This window comes from Coturnix japonica, chromosome 7 (assembly GCF_054131305.1).
Source record: "Coturnix japonica strain WE chromosome 7, WE-NBRP24, whole genome shotgun sequence".
In the NCBI taxonomy this organism is placed as follows: domain Eukaryota; kingdom Metazoa; phylum Chordata; class Aves; order Galliformes; family Phasianidae; genus Coturnix; species Coturnix japonica.
The window spans coordinates 12990625-13012031 of record NC_140669.1 but is presented as its reverse complement, the minus strand read 5'-3'; the positions used below and the strand labels follow the sequence as shown (position 1 = coordinate 13012031).

General features: G+C 41.4%; 2 protein-coding genes across 11 annotated transcripts in view; one reads left to right on the top strand and one right to left on the bottom strand.

Moving 5' to 3' along the window:
• Positions 1-20685, bottom strand: part of SLC49A4 (solute carrier family 49 member 4) — a 60349-nt gene extending 39664 nt beyond the window's left edge. The window contains exons 1-2 of one of the 3 annotated variants that reach the window (XM_085552313.1): positions 20126-20685; positions 5335-5428 (exon numbers count right to left, since the gene is read on the bottom strand). In XM_085552313.1, the coding sequence (XP_085408439.1) occupies positions 5335-5428; positions 20126-20489 (458 nt within the window). In that variant the 5' untranslated portion in view covers positions 20490-20685. The remainder of the gene's footprint in view (positions 1-5334; positions 5429-20125) is intronic. The other 2 variants (XM_015868681.3, XM_085552312.1) reach the window with 2 other exon arrangements.
• A 28-nt stretch (positions 20686-20713) lies between these two features.
• Positions 20714-21407, top strand: part of HSPBAP1 (HSPB1 associated protein 1) — a 30710-nt gene continuing 30016 nt past the window's right edge. For all 8 annotated transcript variants that reach the window (XR_014947903.1, XM_085552308.1, XM_085552310.1 and 5 more), the window contains exon 1: positions 20714-20787. Coding sequence is in view for 7 of the 8 variants with exons in the window: in XM_085552308.1 (XP_085408434.1) it covers positions 20751-20787 (37 nt within the window). In the remaining variant the exon portion in view is untranslated. The remainder of the gene's footprint in view (positions 20788-21407) is intronic.

Genomic DNA, 21407 nt, shown 5'->3' with positions numbered 1-21407 from the left:
TTCCTCATGGTATCTAATCTAAATCTCCCCTCCTTTAGTTTAAAACCATCTCCCCTTGCTATCAAAACCTTCAAGCTGCCCGCCTTCACTAAGGCTGTACCAGCTCAGAGATGATCTGGCTGCCACCTAATTGGAAGTGCTGAGTAGTGGCATGTGCTGTGTGGTACAGCTGCGTAGCCAGTACACTTAACCATCTCCTAGATCCACTGCTGCCATGGACAACTAAGCAAAGCAGGGAACGATCACATAAGAACAATGCAAAGGATCTCTCTCCTAGAACAACTCTGGACCATAAGTTAAATATAAAAATCTATAAATAAAATAGTTTAGGTAATAAAACAAGGTACATTCTTAAGTTAGAGGTGTTTAAACATTAAATATTTCCTATGATAATCTACTTGTGAATGGTGACTTGTTTCCTCTTTCCCCACCCCCTCACTTCTTATCTTGATACTATGGATTAACCTGCCTCAACCCTTCCCTAGCATTGCAGCCAAAGCACAATCACAGCACCTGAGTGATAGCACCACATTATCTTAACATTTTCACGCACTTACTGAGCTACATCATATAAGCACATCAGTTTATTCATTGTTTTACTCCCAGAACCATGCTTCAGGTCAGCTTTTTCATTTCTCTATCCCAGGGAGTCACAGCATACACAACACGCGTCATTCTCTGTCTTTATTTCTATAGGCAGATACTTCTAATACCTTCTCCTAAAACGTTCTTTTCATTTTAATCCCTGTTCTCCACAGCTGCTCCACTTTGGGCTATTCTTTTGAGCATAGATAATCAGAAAGAGTGTAGAGTATTGCTAGGAACATGAAAGCCCTAATATGCCCTTTTCTTATTGGAATTACCAATTCTTAGGTGCCCCTTTTGCATCTTCCATGCCTCTGAATGTGGGCTTGGGATCATTTTGGGATCAGAAAACACAAACATTAAGATGATTCCATCAGGGATGTAAAAGCAAAAGTGTGCAATTATCAAATCATAGAATCACTCATGTTGGAAGGCAACTTTAAGTGTCATCCAGTCCAACTCCAAGTATGTCCCAAAGAATACTTCTAACGAAAAACAAAATATTAAATATAAACCATGTTGCAAATAGCTAATAGAAACAAAATGCATAAGAGATGTGGCAAGTGAGCATCTGCAAGTACAAAAAAGGGAAAAAGTTAATATATCAAAAAGCAGGCCAAAAACCAAACAAAAATCCTAAGTAGCATTATTTAAGTGTCTTCACAGGAGCTCCCAATTGCTAGTAAGCTCTTCAGAACAGAGTTTGTAAATAACAAAACTGCCAGTTCATACAGCTCCCATTTCCACCGTCATTCTCTGTATTATTGCTCCGCTGGTTTTGCAATAAATGTTTTAACAGAAGTTCTTACCAAGGAGAGCCTTCACGCTGCTTTGACTCAAGGTCTCTGAGAAATACTTCTGTATTGTGAAATCTAATGTGAAGGTTAGTAATCTACAACATACCAAGTTCCAATAAATTTCTTAATTAATAGATTCAATACAAATGACAAATTATGTCATACAAATGACAAATTATGTCATCCTTTACTCCCATGTCTTAAAATATTATGAAAGACAGAATAATTAAAAGACATCTTATGCGGAGTGTCTTGAGAGTCAGCAGTTTAGACAGCTATGGACTGACTTCATCGTTTACTGCCTTCTTCCAACTCATAGGTAGATCATATAGCCCTTTACCTAGATTTATTGTTCTACAATCATATGGAAGTCCTAGATTGCCATGTAAAACTATTCTAAAACATAGAATGCGTAATAAATATTCAGTGTTACATGGGGGGGGGGGGGAAATAATTTTGTCAATTAAAAACGGCTTCCTACTCAGTATTCAGGATAAAGTACCAAATTACAAGAGTCCAATAAAAACATTCATTCAGTGCCAAGAAATACTCAGAAAGGAAAGGAATGGACCTAAAGGTGTAGGCAAAACATACTAGCAATGCTCTCAGCAACTCCCAGGAAGAGAAGACAGCAATCCAGAAATTGTACAATTTGATAACATGCATTTTCTTTTCAAATTCCATTAATTTTAAGCCAACCATGAACTGAAAGATTAGGTGTGGCAAAATGAGGCCTTCATAGTACTCAGAGTCTTTATTCTTTAATTTCATCTTTAAAAGTGAAATACACATACATGACAGCAATTCAGCAAGGTGAGACGTGCACAACAGATGAGAAAAATTCTCTTCAACTTCCTTGTCTGCTCGTTACAATTACTAACCTGCAAGGTTAGCAAGCTGGGAGGAAAGCAAGCAAACAAAAGCATATACATGTGAGAGGGTTGGTTCTTTAATCTCAAACACAGGTTCAAACTTCCACATTTAGCCATGCAAGTTCCTTCCCTGAGTTTAAGCAGTTCTGGGATGGATTCCCAGAGAACAAGAACTCACCATAAGGAACTGCTGCTTCAAGAGACACACTCAAATGTTCAACCTAAATTCTCCCTTATGCAAGACACACATATATATGGATGTCAAATGAAGGTTTGCTTTTAAGACATGACTCTGATTGCTGGAGATTGTCTTAGCTCCTACACATTAGAGCCAAAAGAATAATTACAGACTAGAAAGGAGCCTAGGAACACATTTAGATATTACAGGTCTGCATGAGATAAGGAGCACAAAGCAGTGAGGATTAAATGTCAGCCTTAACTGTGATTTCCTCACTTCTGTGATTGCTCTGATAAGCAACGGGCTTTAGCAGCTCTCGTTAATGTTAAATTACAAGAACACAGAGAGCAGAGACAGCCACACAGCAGAAAAACAATTAAATAAAACTGACAAACTTCATGAACTCCCTTGTAATTTTATCTATCTTAACTGACATAATTTTCCCAGGAAAGTCCTTCTCTATATTACTGCAGATTACCCAAGGACTGAAGGAAAACATTACAAAACATGTAAAAGGATTTAAGAGAATTTCAGATATATTTGCTTTTGAGATGCTCAGACATGAGCTTCTGTGGGATCCTGTCCATCTGACTAGTTGATGAATGTTCAAAAGGTCATATTCAAGTATATGCACATTACCAACAAACGCTCAGCCAATTGTTAAAGCACAAAGCAATAATGGTTTTCTCTAAAACACTATTTCATTTGGTAGTAATTAATGAAAATTGGCCACTTTTAGCCTTCAAAACAATGCAGGCTACCTCATAACATCACACAGAGTGCACAGTTATTTATAATAACAACTCAAGAAATTAAGAAAATCATACTTTTATTTCACACAGTAAGCAATAATTAATGCTCTGTATGTTTTTATAAATCTGTGTGAAAGTTAAAACTATTTCCTCAGGAGGAACTGCAATTCTTACAAACATCTCCATGTTTTGAGAGTAGGCTAAGTTAGCAATTTTAACAATTTCAGCTTGAAATGATGCATATTTTCACAGCATGAATAAATGAAATAAGTACCCTTCTCCAACAGGATTCTGCTTTTTTTAATGGCTCACAATACAATGTGCCATCATATTTGATGCATCTCATCAGACTCTACACAGTGCAGGGGACTTTTTACCCCAGTTAAAGCAGCTATTCTTGAATGTTTCTCCTTAAACATTTATTTTACCCTTCTTCCACATCTTCTCGTAGCAATTACAATGGAAAACTTTGTTTAAAGGTTTAAAGGCCTGCAGAAACTCCATTCCCAAAGTGACGTCTCTTATCTATTCATTGCTTAGCAATTTCTTTTTGAATTCTTACAGTTTTTATCTTTGCTTTACTAAAGCCTAGGCAGCACAAGTCTTTCAGCATAACCGATAAACGAAAAGCTACAGTAGACATTGTATTTCACTGCATTTAACCTACCTGGCCCATTTGAAATGCACATAATCCAAGATTGGTCAGACCTGATGATCTTGATGTTCAGCACACCTTAGCATCTCAAGGACAGGCAATATAAGAGCCCAATGAGGACAGCTCTTCCTGCCCACCATAACAGTACATTTTCAGCTTCAGTAAAAAGGGTCATTGTGAATGGTATCACAACATGATTAACTGTTACATACTAGTTACTTACTACTGATCAGAGCTAGTTTTACAATGAATGCTTTTATCACATTCTCAGTGCTCCAAACCTTAGTTTTACTCATGGTATCCAAACACCTGCATCTACTTCACACCAAGTACTTCCTTCCTCACCTTAATGGTTTCCAAGCTGATGTTCAGTGTAAAGGAACACTAAGGAAAAAAAATGCAATAAAGAATAATACAAAGACTATCTGGAAGGTGACAAAACATCACACTGAAATTCTAGGTACAAACAAATTATAACCTCCTTCATAGTGGTTATGTCTAAAGAATTCAAAAACACTAATTGCCTTCAATTCTTCAGAAAAAAACGATGGTCCTGCTGCTATCATTACTAAAAATGGAGAGAAACCAGCATGAAATTGATGATGTTTTCTACAGAAAAAGATGCATAGATCATATCCTTCCTCAAAAACAACAACAACAAACAAAACACATAAGACTGTAGATGGTGTTGCTTTTTCCCCCACAGCACTTGCATATTATGCCAGCAAAACAAGTGAACTTCTATTTTTAAAGAAGCAGAAAAAAAGATGACAATGCCTTTATTCCTTCTTCCTTTCATACTACATGAGCAACAAGGAATCCACATTCCATGACTGCATGGAAAGGATGAGGGATGAGACTCCTATACTTACCATAGATTCCCAGGTTTGGTATGCTGACAGGACAACTGAATTGTTTGGAACTAAACTGTCTCTATTGCAAACTGAATTTTAAACTGCTTGTATACAAATGGTATTTGCTCCAGCCCTAGAGAAAGTATAAGGTTACTTTGGAATGCAGACTAGAATAGACTGTATGAACAGGCCATCTCAGATAAATTCATCTGTATCACTGAACAATCTCATACACCCAGTAGGAGAAACATGAACTAATTATTTATTATTTGCATATAAATTACATAGTTTTAGATTCTGTGGCATGGTTTCCTGTATGATCTTGGGCCAGTTCCCAAATTTCTTTCTAAATCTCTGCTTCCTTGTTTGCAAAACAAATTTAGTTATGTAGGATGGAGTGGGTGAGGTTTAATTAACTCATGTTTGTAAAGACCTTCCTGATCTTCAGATACCATGCAGAACAAGGACTAGAAAAATCCATATGAGAAGGCATAAAACGTGTAAGCCCACAATCACACAACATGCATTCTATGTATCAGATTCAAACAGAAAATTGTACTAAGATTTCTTAGTAGCATTAGCAAAAATTACATTAACAGGGAGGATAAAATATGTATATTAAAAATAAATAATTCACTTACTTCTTCCTCAGTTCCAGGTCTGAAACTGGAACACATCTTAAGCCAGCTCCCAGTACCATGAGTGATGATGTTAGTAACACAGTTACTCGCAGACCTAAAATGAAACAACAAAGGTATTTTACAGGTTAACGTCAGCAATGCTAAAGGTAAATAATTTTAAAAAGACAAAAATACGTGTCCAAATATATACATTTGTATGTAGACTCAAATTCATGTAAATTCATTCAAATTATAAACACTGGTGCTGATACAAACTACAAATACATAACAAAATCCCGAGTTGTTTTCCATACTGATGCTCTAGAATTAAAGGCTTATTCCTAGCATAATACCATTCAGGAATGTATCTAAAAATCTTATAGACATTCTAGGAAGTGAAAACTTAAAATAGACATATCATTCAAATTGTACAATGTTTCCTTTACAATTAGAAGCATCAGGGAACATCCTCCAATAGGCGAAATCTCAGTAGATCCAAAGAAGCAAACAAAATTTGTACATTCTCTTCCAGCCATTTAACAAAAACCGACATAGCACTGTTACTGGTTTTTCTTACAATGCAAATATGCTTTTCATTCTGAAGAAATAACTACCTATTCAGAGGAGGAGGGAAAAAGAAGAAAGAAAAAAGTGGTTTTTGTACTCTTTGCAATCAGGCCAAGTTTTTGCTGCAGTCAGTTCAAATTAACAGAGGTTGTAAATATAGAACATAAGAAAAAAGCAACAATCGACTGATTCCTTGAATACATTTTTCTTCGCCTCATATCATGATTCTTAAGTGAAGAGCACTTAAATCAGAAACAACTTTATGTCAGTGCTGCAATTCTGTTTGCCAATAGTTACTGCTTCTGCTGAGGTGTGTCCATCATCAGCAAACAGAAAGAAAACAGTGCTAACTGTGGAGTTTAGCCTCCGGAATACTAAGAAACACCAAAACAGTAAATGTTTACAATTAAAAGTGTTGATACAATCTGTATCTATAAAGTCATACCGCTTGAAACACAGTTACACCACCAAGCAGAAAACACTGGGATCCCATATTCTTAGCAGAACGTAAAATAACGGAATGCTAACAAATACACAGTATCTCTAACATTCAGGCAAGACTAGGAGATACCCAAAACACAGACAGAAAAAGAATAGCTTGCTTTGATAATCCACATAATACAGACATATGATTATGACTCTGAAGTGCCAATTTTCAGAGATACGCTCCCAGTATGTTAATGACTTCTATACTGCATACAATCCACCCAATAGTCACATTAAACATATTGTTCTCCTGCAAATTTTGCTGAGTTTTAGAGCATGTATTTTACTGAAAATGCAACTTGGCTCTTGTTGCAACAGCTCTTAACAAAGCTCACTCAGGGTTATACAACTCCTTGTGTGGACACTACATAAACCATGGACAGCTCCTCGCTCACACAACCCAAGCAGGGCAATTGAAACAACACAAAGAGAGCATTAGAGGCTTTCGAAATGGAAGCATGACTTCTTCATTAGGACAAACGAGTCATTAAGCATAGGAATGTGGCCCACATTCCCGCAACAAGGACAGCTCACACCCCTAATGCCCCAACAATGCACTGTAGGCCGAGAATACTTGTTTCCTTGAAGGTTCCCCGGTGCCAGCCCAGACTTACTCGACTCAATGTTTAGCCAGCACATGTTGCTGTTAAACTGGATTTTCAGGTGTGTGTGTTCAGAGAGCCCTAACTAATGCCCTGATAGTAAGCTGCTCAAATTCCCGCTGCTCTTTGTGTTTTCTGTGAGCTTTCATGGCACACATAAACCTGCAGTGCCATGGTGGATACCTGGTGGGGGTAGTTATTTGTAGCAGGATCACATACACGATGCTTTTGGCTTTTTTCATTTGGAATGAATTTTTGTTAGCAATGCCTTTGTTCATAATGAGAACTTCTATGCAACCCAAATTACAGTTCTACTGATTAAAAGTCTAAACACAAATCCTTTGAATAGAGAAGTCTGAGGTCTTCCATTTGGAAACACTGCCGCAGTGTTTCAAGAAAGCCCTGGCAGTGTAAGCATCACATCCTTATTTTCCACGTAAGCCAGAATCTTTCTGAATTAGTTGGCAATGTGTGCCACTTCCTGCCCTTGAGATGAGGCAAGGAAAAGATGACGGGTGTCACAGTCCAGGTGCAGCTCAGGTCACAGCAGTAGAGGAATATTATACAATAACGCAGGTTTACATCACCACAGGACATGTTCAGAGTTCTTCCTCATCTATTTTTTTTTTTCCATTAAAAAAAAGGCTTTATATCTGCAGAAAAGTTTGATTAAAAAAATAAATAAACAAAACTCAACAGTGCACCATTCAGTGAAAAATAAATTGGGTGTCAGAATTCCCCACCTGACTCCAGGCTCATCTTTGATGTCAACCATAGATGTAAAATAAAATTACCAGGCAAAGCCTCAAAATCAAGATACGTTTGATCTCTCCGATTGTTCTTTGAAGTCCTCATCTTGAATTCTATACACTGTAATGTGTCACTTTGCAGTGTTTTGACTTCACAGATTATTCTTTGGCCTTTTGTTTCACCTTAACATACAGATACACCTAAAAATTCCTTTGGTTAAAGAAGCATGCTGACAACGATAATACAAAAGTGAAGAAGTAAAAAATAAGACTGTCACAGAAGCAGTATATTAGGCATTTTCTTGGCTAATTACATGATGCTTTCTACCCTCCGAGTGCCTTCCCTGTTTATTCTGCTTTACATTCCAACATTCTGAATACAACCTCTATCTTATCCTAGGAATCAGTCTTTAATTGTATGTTTAGAACTACTTAAATATTTTGGCTTCAAACACTGCAGTGGCCCTCAACCTGTTGTGTTACTCCAAATGGCAACCAGTAAGTGTTTTGGGACAGCACTGTGCACCATGGGACCAGTGACCCAAGCAAGCTTAGAAAGAAAGCCCATCAACCCTGCAAGAAATTATTTCTCCCCTTTAAAAGTTCTAAGGAACTCACACAATCAGGATTTTGAATGGACTTGATTAACTTCACTAGTTTTACTTGGTAAATGCAACTGCTAACAGATGGTGAGGAGCTACAGCTTCTTAGTATCATCACCCAGTTTCCAATCCCCTCCTATCAGAGATTTGACATGCAGCTGGAAAAAGAAGAAACTTCACAAAAATGGGTTTTCTCTGCACAGTGAAATGCTACCACTGGTAACAGAAAACCTATGGCAAAAATAATGCCAGTAAGAAAAAAAATACATATATATCTAACTTGGTATTCGAGTTCAATAATCAATACTGTTTAACTGCTTAACCATCCTGCAACTAATAACAGTCAGCTTTGCAAACTCAGCAGCCCACGCTGCATTTGCTGGCTTTTATAATAACCATAATAGCTAACATAGGGGTGCTGCATCTTCCACCACTTTTCCAGCACGTTTTATTTTCAAGACACATTTTAAAGTAAATGAAAATGCATCTCCTCCCACACTGTATTATTGACATGGATCTCAGCAAGCAATCTGCTATACCCAGTTTAGTAAGAAACTTCATTAGAGACGCTGCACAGCTACAACAAGCTTCTCATGCTAGCTGTAAATTAGCAGTTTGTCATTCAGTAAAAGAACACTATTAATGACTGTTAATTGCCTTTTGAGAAGTATGACCATTCTTTCTCACGCCTGTCACGCACTGCAATAACATGCCATAAAAAATGAGACTGGCAGACTGTAAAAAGCTGAACCCTGCCTCACAGAAAACACACACTCAAGTCAAAACTGAGGAAGCTTCTACTTCAGCTGTCCCACAGCAGCAGACACCTCAGTGCATCCTCCCCCCAAGCTGGTTAGAGCTACACAGCCAGAGAGAACAGAACTCCTCATGCACAGCAGCATGCAAATGGCAGCCAATGTCTGCCTGCTTTTCCCCTTTTTTAATGGAGCATCACCCACCTTAGGGAAAAACCCATTAGGTGTGTAGAACAGGTTTCACCCTTTTGCTAAGCCCAATGCAAGCCAGAGGAAACCTGCAGAATTCAGCCCCCCACCCAGCATGGCTGAAGTAGATTCCTCTTACACCCACGTTTCAAACACATTAACATGTAAGAATTTTCCTTCCTTCAGCTGCAGATACTAAAATCAGGCTGGAAGCAGAAGGATCCACCCTTACACAACTTGCAGCATTTTAATTCCCTCAGCCACTTTGCTATTGTTCTGACTGAAGCATAGCAAACTAAAGACAATTCTGCCTTGATGAACACATAGCAAGAAATGAATAACTCGCCAGTTTCAAATGCCATTCCAGAAATTCATTGTTAAATTGGGCTTTTCCCTCCAATTCAAAGCAAATTCAGTTTTCAAACAAATTCCTGCTCTGCCTTTCTTAATGGAAAAAAAGAAGCACAAGATCTTGCATTTTTCCCCATCTATGAATTTAACATACATGAAGTAACTTTTACCTTTGGTTTCAGCAAGCAAATCATTGAGCTCCTGTTTTTCACAATGTTTCTTTGGTCCTGGAACTGTTTTTGTGTGTCTTGCCCAGACACCTTCCTCATCCTCTTTAAGATGTAAGCATTTTCCCCTTGAATACTAATGCTTCATTCTGCAGGGAGAGTCTGTTCCTTTTCCTTCTTAATGTGTGGCTCGTGTTTATCCACATTAGAACAAATCTGAGATAAACTGCTCACTTCATCAGGCAATTCTGAAAGCTCTGCACAGAAGTCCCTACTTCACGTTCATCTACTGCTCCAGAAATTTCTGCATTTTAAATGACATCCCAGCCGAATTACACTAATTGCTGTGCCACTTACTCTCACTATGTTGTTTCTATCAATAATTTTAATCACGCCAAAGGTATTAATAAAAGGTCCCTCGCTGTTAAACACAGTGAACAAAACTTCTGTTCCGCTTGCACTTCACCAGACTGAGTAATGTCAGTGAGGATGATCAGCTGCAATCCTCCTTCAGAAAAACTGCCCTTGCAACAAGCAGTACAATTCTCCAAAGAAAAGAAGCTTTACACTGACATAGAAAGACTTCATAGCTGAGATTAGGTCCCACTCTTTCCTTCTAGCTAATGGAACAAACTTGAAAAAAGAAAAATCAGTATTTCAGGCCTGACGTAGATTCCACAAAAGCACTTGATTGCAGAGGAGCATAAACTGTGTTTGGAAACTCAGTGGAAAACAAATATGCTCCCAAGAATAGCATCATCTGCACTGGAAAGCATTACAAACTGAACTAATCACAAAGACTACAAGCAAGAGAGAACAACAAGGTTATATCTAAGACATCAAAAATCGCTCCTAGTTTGGTGGCTTAAGTGTAATGAGGTGCTCTTACGCACAAACTGGATCTCCTTCCTCTGCCTCTATGGTGCTGATGTCCTGTTCTTCATAAGCTGTGTTTTCAAAACCAAATTGAAGCCAAGCGTTTCCATCTGTTTCTCTGGTGTTACGGTGGCACTACAAAAATAGCATCCAAATCTTGCCTAGAAGTCCTAAACCTTTTAATTTAGGACTTGTTCTGGAATGAAAATAAAGTAAACTCTCAGGAACTTCATTCACACATTTTGTGAGACAGCTGACAGAACCATTCCAGTATGACAGTAAAAAACAAGCTCAATCATATATGACCCACTTGTACCAAATTAGACCCAAATCTACAGTTAGCCCCACCCAGCCTTATTCTAGGTCACAAACTGACTTCTTCCAATATGAATCCCACAGCACAGCCCAGGTCCATTTCTCATGGTAGGATGACACGGCAAAGGGATTCTGCCAGACACCATGCTCCAATTCCTGTCTGACAGGAATAGTAGGTACATTCTGATCCCTAAACAGAATATGTTCTAGAACTCTCCTCAAGTGTAGACATGGGAGAAAGATTTTCAGAGGGAAAAATTCTCTTCATGATTTCTTATAGTTGTTTTAACAAAATCTGCCAGCAGCAGCAGTCATCCAGGCTATCAGAAGGAGTTTGAAATCTCCTGTAAATGCATTTGTTTCATCACATATATGTTCTCCAAATAAACTCTGTAGGTATGAATACAGCAACTTCAAATAAAATAATGCCTCAGGATCAATGTAGATCTTCTAGTCAAGGTCAGAAAGACAGACGAGCCACCGTGCCAAAAGTGGAGCCAACAGCAGTAAGGAGAACCCACAGGAAGTCCCTATTAACCAGGAACATACAACGGGGCAGGGGCAAACTCTGACCTAAAGATAACACTGTAAGCATCTTGTGAAAACCCCAACAGAATTAAGAGTCAAAGTGTAAGATTTGGCCACTGAAGTATTTCAGAGAGAAAATGGTCGGCTTCAAGAAGAACAGCTGAACACGTAACAACTACAGTAAATGCAGAAAACGCTAGGACAGAACTGTGAGAAGCAAAGCTGAACATCATGCCATTGAGTTACTATGACAATCACACAACCACCTTCCCAATTCTCAAGTTGTGGCATCTTTATGTGTATTCTGATTGGTAAGAACCTAAGATGACATATTTACATTCTAACCACACAGCTCCTTTCCGATTCATACTCTAACGACTCTTCTTGCTTTGAAGTATTTCCATTCCTCCCTCCCTTTGCTTTCACTGAATCGTATTAGAATCTTTATCGTTCACCTTACTCTTACAGACTTAACTTACAGACAAATAAAGCATTGAGTTGAAGGGTATCCACCTACAGATCAAAACACTGATTTCAGAACTGATTTTAGTCTCTCAATTAAAATACCTCCTGTTTTTAAAGCTATGTTTCTTGGCTTCGTAGAAGCCAACTATTTTAGCTGCTTATTGATATTATACATTTTACTATAGAGAGTCCTCATTCTACCCACAGCTCATCCAAGTGAAACAAATATTCCTTAACCCTTGCACGGCACCATGGAAAGCACTGGCTTGGGACAGTGGGATCTGCTTCCCTCCTCGTGTGCCTTCTTAAATTGTGTAGGCAACTTATCTACTCACTCAGTTTTCCCTTCTGCCTTATTTATCCAGACTACAAGCACACGGATACAGGAGCCGGTCCCACAATCAGTACCACAGCAGCTGCTAAGTCAGGTCTGCTCTTTATCTGGATGCTAGGATGCAATAAAAACAGGAACTGAGCGCTTTCTAAGACTACATGTAGCTCACATAGGAACATTTAAGAGGTGTTCTTTCTTCCTTAACCTCAGCCATCAGCTTTCTGTTCTCAGCCCCAATACTTATTGGGTGAGTTGTTTAATCAGTTCTTTCCATTTGATTAATTGAAAAGCAACATAAGGGGGTGTGTATGGATGTGCACATGAGCATACACATAAAGGGACACAAAGCAACTGACACAAACAGGTAGCAATACAGTTGGAGGGCTAAAGCTCATCATTAATTTTGAAGCTACATCATAGACGTTCATTAACAAGTTGAGAGAACATACAAGATAACAAGCCTTCAGTGCAGCTTTCACTGCTGCATTCCTGGACAAATTCTGACAATCTAAGCCATTTCAGCACTGAACAAGGGGGAATAAACTTGTCTTTTCTCTACCCTCTCATTTCAAGCACTCCCAATTGCACAGCAGGCTTAATTACCATGCAGCTAACCATAGAGCCCTACCTGTGGAGACAGGGAAGAAAAAAAGGCTCTCTTGTACACATCTATCACAGATGTTCTGTCATTATCTTAGTGGCACTTGTCCACAACACCCAATGATGCATGAAATTCTTCATTTTGAGAGATAGAGGCATTTTGCTTTGCCAGGATGGAGCAGAAAGAAGCACCCAAGCAGCAAGGATTGGCAGCCACACTAAATACCACCCAGCCGATCCACTAAGAGAGACACTAAGTGCAAAGTTTCTGCTCTTTGTTGTCCCTGCTTTGAGTCAGGAATGAAGAGACATAAGATCCTTGACAGTGTAATATCTAGGCATGGTCTTGTGTCTGCACGGAGGTCACTGGAGTCAGCATTTGACTTTCCTGTGTGTGAATATATTCAATGTTTCAAGATCTGAATGGACCACAAACAATTTAGGGTACATAACTCAGACTAAAATCATCACAAAGGACACCTTTTGTTTGGGGTACTGTAGTAGGTCTGAAATTCACTACATTTCAAAAGCTCCTGATTAGTTCTTTAGGTTCCTGTCATTCATCAATTACAATTTACGAACTCCACCCCCCTGTATATTGAAAAGTATCCAAATAAACGTTTCTAGATGCAACTGGAATTGAGATCTTGTATTCCAGAACACCAGCAGACTTTGCAAAAAGCAGAAGACCTCTCACTTTCACAACACATCATTCCCGCAAGCTGAGTCACACGGATTTCCAGCTTTAGAAAGAGGAAAAAGCCTAAAAATCTTCTTTATAATAAATCTGCATGAGAAAGCTTAATTTGTAGCTTTTGAAGAAGTTGGGGCATTGATCATATGCTTCTGCATAACAGTTATAGTTTCAGCATGACTACAGAGCTACAGTAAGCACACATGTGAGGAACATTTAAAAGAAAAAAACCAACAAAAACAGGGCAGGAAATGATAGAAGAGCTCTGAATGTGACCAATTAGAGAAAGGTTAAGCAAGCCACAATTTCCTTTGCCCTAGGATTGTAGCGAAAGAAGTGACAGAGGACAACATTCTGGTGTTTTCCCATTTTCAGCCCCAGCTATAGAACACTTTCCAGAAGCAGCGTACAGCCAGACAGGGCAGCCACATGCACCCAGCTCACGCCGCTGTCATGTGGCTATGCATCCTTCGTCCCCAAAACCACACCAAAAGGAAGGGCTGCATTTCAGCAGAGCAGCAGGCACAGATCTGTGATATCTGTGGGGCCCTAGGGAACATAGCAAGCTGGTCATGTCCATGGGGCCTTGAGGAAAGAGAGCATAAAGGGACTGCTCAACAAACCCTTCTGGCAGGCACGGCACTACCGGGATGCATCCTGCTTTAAGGTTTGGCCAACACAGAGCGCCGGGCCCTTGTTAAAGAGAAAGGAAAAAAGGGGCATTTATATTTAAAGAGACTCCCCAATCTGTTTTTCATGAGCTTTTCTGAAGCAAGTTCATAGAAGATGTGTTTCTTGATCTGTGGATGTGCAGAGAACTCAGGACATGATACAGGCACCTTTCAGCCCCTCTGTCCGCTGCTGGCAAGCCAAGTCGTGCTCAACATCTCTCTCACCCACATGGAAGAAGCTCAGAATGATTTTTCTTTTTGCCTCCTCATACCCCAGCCCCACTGCTCCCTTCTCTCTGCTACCACTGCAGCAGCCATGAAGCATGAAGAGAGAACAAAGAGTACAGGAACCACTTTGAGGTCGTGGCATAAAGAGGAATGATTGTGGAAGTACGGCTCAGAGCAGAGACTGGAGTGATACCAGCAGAAAGATACCTCCAGGAGTGGACATCTGCCTGCAGCCCTGATTGATACTTCCCAATCAATCCAGCCCATCAGGAAGCAAGAAAAGTGCTGCTGACAATCAAGCTGGTTTTGCTACGACGAATCATAGCCGTGTCAAGTTAATACAACTCATCAGATCCTAATTAAACCATTCTATGTTGCTAATCACTCCGTATCTCAAGTGATCTTTTGGAGCACGTCTCATTCCAATGAAGGTAGTCCAATCAATTTTCTAATGAGTCCTCACTTCTGCAAACACTCGCACAAATGCTCTGTGGACTTTCACTGCAGCCACAGCACATAAAATTAAGCAACAAACGCTCAGTTGGGTTCGGTCTTCCATTTCTTCTGATGGCGCAGAGAAAAAACACATCTACACAGACATGTGCACTCATAGCAACTCATCAAAATAAGTTTTGTATAATCAAGCTGATCAAATATCTACTCTAGTGGGATTTACCTACGTTCAGCTCTTTAATTGCTTCTTTCATCTTTCCACACAGAAAAACAACACTTCATCTCATTCCTTCCAAGATTTGTTAGTTTAGGAAAATTAACCCCTTTCACAAAATTTGATAGGTTTGGATCATTCTCACTTAGGAGACAAAGAAATAGATTGCTTCTCAAACCATGAAGTGGAGCATTTCCACAGGACAAGAGAGAACAGGACAAAAGCACTAAATGCACATTTAGCTTCCATTAAAACTGAAAGAGCCTTCTGCTGCTCTTGCTGGCCTTAGCAAGACCTCTGCCATTAGCACAAAAGCTACTGAGCAGTCAGTTCCAAAAAGCATACTCTTCATAACCTAAGCAAAGTTCAGTTGAATGCCATTACACCATGCTCTCCTTTCTATTGGGTCTTTATCACTCTGCCCATATTTTTGCACCTATAAGCTTCCCCATGGGTTTTTATGTCCTGTAGGCTGTACTGATCATCCAGAACCATGGTGTGTGTATAAACCATTTTTATTCTCAAAGTGCGTAAATCCTTTTAGTTTGATCAGACCATATTACATGTAAGTTTTACAATCTTACACCAGGCCTTATCCTGGGAATTCTTAGTCAAGGCTCACATTTGACCTGTGAATGATCAAATTGGTCATTCTGAAATACTGCCTCTATACCTTGCAGTCGTACATCTGAGATCAGAAAAGTCTGTTTCTGAGATCATAGCAAAAGGGAGCTGAAAATGTGCTTCTTTGCCACAAGATGAAAACTTTCCAGCTTTTAAAGTCTGAAAGCCTTTAAAGGCTCATGAGTCATTTGCTGTTGCCCTTCTGTTCTCCCAGACTCCATGCACTTATGATCACCTGGGACACTACAGAACTGTAAGTACTGCCATAAAAAGCCAGCACCTTGTTGCAAGTGTCATCATGGAAAGTATTTCACATTGCCCACTGACAGTGATATGAGACTAACAGCAACGAGACCTGCTGCAACTTATTGAAATTATTAGCAGCATGCTCCAATCTATATTTACTGTCACATGGTCCAAGAGCCTGAATAACAGATCAGGACCCTGAGATACCAAGCACGATGTAAACGCCTCATGGAAAGATAATCTTCCCCATCTGCTGGTTTCACTTAGACATTTGTAAATCCAGTGGCCCCTGGAACTGCTCTCCACTTACTTCCCATACTCAGCTCCACATCACTCAAAAATAGAAGGCATTTCACAAACATCCCCTGGGTGACTAGGGATAAGCTGTTCACCTGAAGCCGTCTTCCTTCTGTCCCAGTGACCCTGGATGTGAATTAGAGCAGTCAAAAGCCCTAAAAGCCAGATCAGCTTTTGCACCTGTGCAGCACAAAGTGACAATGCAGGAACTTCATGTATGAGGGCTACTATACAGAATTCTATCTGTTCATTGTACGTAGCTTATTTTGTACAAAGAACAGTTATTAAGACCTTCTTACATGAGTAAGGCCCGATTTACTACTCTCATTCAATATTCATTACGATTTTGTCAGACTGTATTAAAGGATTTAACCTCAAAATTCCCTGGTGAAAGAAGTAAAAACTATCAAAAGCTTCAAAGGACAGAACCAGAAACCTGAATGATATGTGAGACAGCAGAGAAACCAGGAGCTTGATATTCAGAAAAAGTAGAGTTATTTATACAAGTAAAAACATTAATGGCTTCAAAATGAAGGCCAATCTCCACCAGGAAATAAAAGTTACATTATTGAAATTTTCTCTCCATTTTATAATTTAATTACTAGGATAACAATACTGGGCAAATTTAATTTGAGCCAAAAAAAGCGACTAAGAATATCTATACAATCCATGTAAGTGTATACCACTGCACAAAAAAAGGACCAGGAAATAAATTACATTTCACTTTTAGCAGTAATAAGCAACGTTTATTCAAACTCGATACAGGATAAAACTGTATTCCAAAAGTTAATGAAAAAGATCGCTATACTATTAAATTAGTTTAATGTAAATTATCGTGAATTATTTCCTTCTTCATTGCCTATTCTTGATTACATGGGAACATTATGAAGACTGATATATATTACTTCTGTGTTTCACACTGTAACTATGAACTTAGCTCATAAGAGGACCAGTGGACCAGATCCATAACTCAAGTATTTAGGCTTTAGTTTTCAAGAGGAGTTGAGAGATATAAACACCCTAATGGACCTGTACCCATGTTTAGAGTTCCCAGGAAATACTCCAGGCACAAAACATCCTCAGCCACTCGAGCATCGGGTGACAAGCTGGAGCTAATTTTAATCTTGTAAACACCAGGGATCCATCCAACAGCACACTGAAATCATTTCCCATTTGATTTAATTCATACTGATTCTCTGAAGATAATTATTATTTTAAAAGGGCTCCCTTGCCCTATTGCTAAAGGAAACATACCCAGCGTGACATTTTGCTCCGCAGCACACTCGCTTCTTGACCTTTCGTTATCAAGAAACAAACCAACAAGAACAATAAACCCCCCCACACTTCAAAATGGCATATAATGAAAAACAACATTAGCAAACATAATTCCACCTTTCAACATGCAGACAGCCCAGTTCAGGACCAGGAAACATTATGGATACCACCTCTGCCCCATGACAGCACCCTAAAAAACAGAGTTTGGAAAGCTGCTGCCAGCCTCCCAAGGCGGAGGCCATAGTGCTACAGGTGTGTGCTCAGGCAGGGGAACAGGGCTCAACCCCAAAGAACTTCCAGGTGCGAGATATGAGCCCTGCTAAGTGTCTGAAAACTAATATATTTCTAAGAACACGAGCCCAGCAACATTACAAACACTCTCCATTTTGTAAGAGCCAGGAAATCACTCCAGGTCTACAGGAGAACACATCTGACGGGTCAAGATGGGGAAGGTCACAGAAGAAAAAAAGCCCTTACAGGTTAAGAAACAAACAAACAAAAAAGCATAATGTGAGCATCCCAGAGCCCTGCTATTCAAAATACATGACCAATGGTTGCTTCTTTAGCACATCTTTTGCTACAGATAAATGCTGCCGTCTTCTCTCCCCAGGGATACCCTATGCTTCTCTTAAAGTTGTGCTACAGCTGAATCCCACAGTCCAAGGCCTCTACAAGTCATGCTGTTTGCATGCCCACTGAGAAATACTCAACCTTTCAACTTGAACTTCATTAAAAGGGGGGAAAAAAAAAAAACATTTCCATTTCAAGCTATGCGCCACACCGTACAACTGAAAGACCAAGAAGATAAACACTTTTGGACTTGATCTGAAGCATCGTAACACCAACACACTTCTCTTACAGCAGGCAGCTCTGTACTGATACCTGGCAGATCCACCTCTGACTGTGAAGCGCGGGACTATCTAAAAGCAGAACCTCCTCTCACAGACCCTGACGTACATCATCCACAGTGTCATACTTCCAATACATGCCAGGTTTTAAATGTTGACACTTCACAAATACATCTTTTTCCTGACAGTTTCTTTACTAGCTAACTCCAATGACAGATGATTGAAGCCCAGAGAGTAAACGGTGCCGTCTCTCTGTATTTTTGGTACGGAGAGTAAATTCAGTCTAACGACAAGCACTTGTACCCCTAAGCAAGTGAAATAAAGTATTGCACTTCACTTCACTGGAGAAGTTTTACCTAACATCCAGCCTGCTCCATCAGCACAGGTTCAAGTTCAGTTTCGTTTCCTTCACAACACAAGCATAGCTGTCATTTTCATCATAAAAAATAACAAACTTGAATTTCAAGATAATTAACAACACTGTTATTGTTATTGCAATGCCTAAGTAGGCACTGTTGGCTTAAGCTCGAATTGCTTGAGCAATGGCAGTAGAGCCACCATGGGCTCATTTGGAGAATGTGTTTTCAGCCCAATAGATTTCATTCCCCCAGTGTCACTTCAATTTTAGTGAAAGCAATTCCAACCTCAAAGCAAGAGCCTTCTCAGCTGTATCTTTGCTCCCTCCCTTCACTATACACAAAGGCGCTATTAAACCCTACATAAGCCGAATGAGCTACACTTAACACCTCCTGACAGGGACCTGTTTAAACTAGAATCAAAAGACTGAACACTTTTGTTGATTTAGGCCTAGAAGCTCAAACCTGCATGCATTGTTTGTCTCATCACCTCAGTGATCCCTAGGGTGAGTGGGCACAAACTCCATGGGTTGTGCAGAAGCTATCCAAATATAAATGGGTTCATCAAGATACAGATGATCTAAAAGGTCTTTTCCAACCTCAAACATTCTAAGATTCTACGTAATCATCATTTCACAGCATATGAAATCACGGAATCATACAACCAAGGAGGTTAGAAATGACCTCTAAGACCATCTACAATACAACCACCCCCGATCACCAATGCAGCCCACCAACCACGTTTCAGTGCCGCATCTCCATATATACTGAACACCTCCAGGGATGGTGACCCCACCACCTCCCTGGGCAGCCTATTCCAACACCTCACCACTCCATCTGAGAAGAAATGTCTCCCAGTATCCAACCAGAACCTCCTCAGGCACAACTTGAGGCCATTCCCTCTCACCCTACTGCTAACTTTAAACAAACACGAGCCTAACAGCTGACTGCCAGAACACAGAGATGTTGGTGCCGCCGTTTCCAGGGCAAACACCTACAAGCACGCCAGAGTGCGGAGACCAATACCTCAACATGAAGTTAAAGCTCCATAATGACTCCAAGTTCTGTAACATCTCCAAACACCATCCTCACAAACTGCTTTGGACGTACCTACTCGTGTGCTGTGCCCCTAAAGCATCACTGCCGGTGTCCCATTAGACCCATGCCAATGCCTCACAGAGCACATCTCACCTCCACCTGCGGCTCTGCGCTGCCCCGCCCGGCCCACAGGCTCACAGCAAAGGCCAAGGCCGCGTCCCCGCCTGACCCTGCCGAGGCGAGATCCCACGTGCCGGGCCCACCGCCCCCCGCCGCGCTCACCCTTCTTGTCCATCAGCCACATGAAGAAGAAGCAGGGCACGAAGCCGATGGGCCCCCAGAAGACGAGCAGGGCGATGTCCCAGCCGCTGAAGCCGAAGGCCAGGCGGGCCGAGTTCTGGATCGGGCCCCAGCTGTTCCACACCAGGCCCTGCGAGAAGCCCAACAGCGAGAAGAGCAGCAGCACCAACCACCGCCTCCCGTACACACGACCCGCGGCCGGGGCCAACCTCCGAACCGGCACCGGCACGGCCGGGCCCCCCGCCGTGCCCCGAGGCTGCGGCCGCCGCTGCTGCGCTGCCTGTGGGGGCGGCGGGGGCCGCAGGAGCGGCTGCCGCTCCTCCTCGCTGCTCCAGCCTAAGCCCATCTGCCGGGGCGCAGGGTGAGGGGCCGCAGACGCCCGCACTTGAAGCTGCCCCGGCCCGGCACAGCCGCATGCGCGGTCGGGGAGGGCCGGCGGCCGCCTCCTTCCTCCGGCGGCGAGGGGAGGAGGAAAGCGGCGCCGCGGAGGGGAGCGCGACCGAGGGACGCCTCGCGGGGCCGCTCCGCGCCGGGCTGGGCCCGCCTGGCCGTCGGTGAGGGCGGTGCCGCGGGGCGGCCGCCGGGGAGGGAAGGGAGCCGGAGCAGCATGGCCGGGGAGCACAGCGGAGGCCCCGCCGCGCCCGGTAGGTGCCCGCCGGCCCGGGGCTGCGGCCCTGCTGGGCAGGAGACGCGGTTGGTTTGGCTTGTGTGCTGTGCGGCGGCGCACTGAGGCCTGGTGTTGGTTATGGCTGTGCCCCGGCTCCCGGACTCGCAGTTACTCTGGAAGGCCAGGCCTCGTCTTAATTCCGAATAACATCCGTTTGTTTCATGCCAGAAGACAAGTACATTAAGACTTGAAGGGGTCTGTTTTGCAGTTGTCCCTATTAGTACCTAAAAGTGCATGGGATGGATGGAGTGCATCTAAATGGGTGTCTGTGCCTCGCAGCTGTCAGAGCCATGCTGTAATGGAGCGGATAAAAATCAGCTATGGACCGAATTGGAATAAAAACCCCACCAGGGTTTGGTTACAGCCTGCACATAAATCCATTTTAAAAGAATTCAGATGAATGTACCGCCGTGTGAGCTGCTCTGAGCTCATTAGGAACTATTATCGTTTAAACAGGCTGAGGTATATGTTCATTTAATTAGGTTGTATGAGTATTTATCTGTATATCTACCATCTGCACTTGTCATAAAATTAATGGCTCATACGCTGCGCAGTGCTTCGTCTTCCCTTAAAAAGTGACGTATTTCAGTTTGGCTC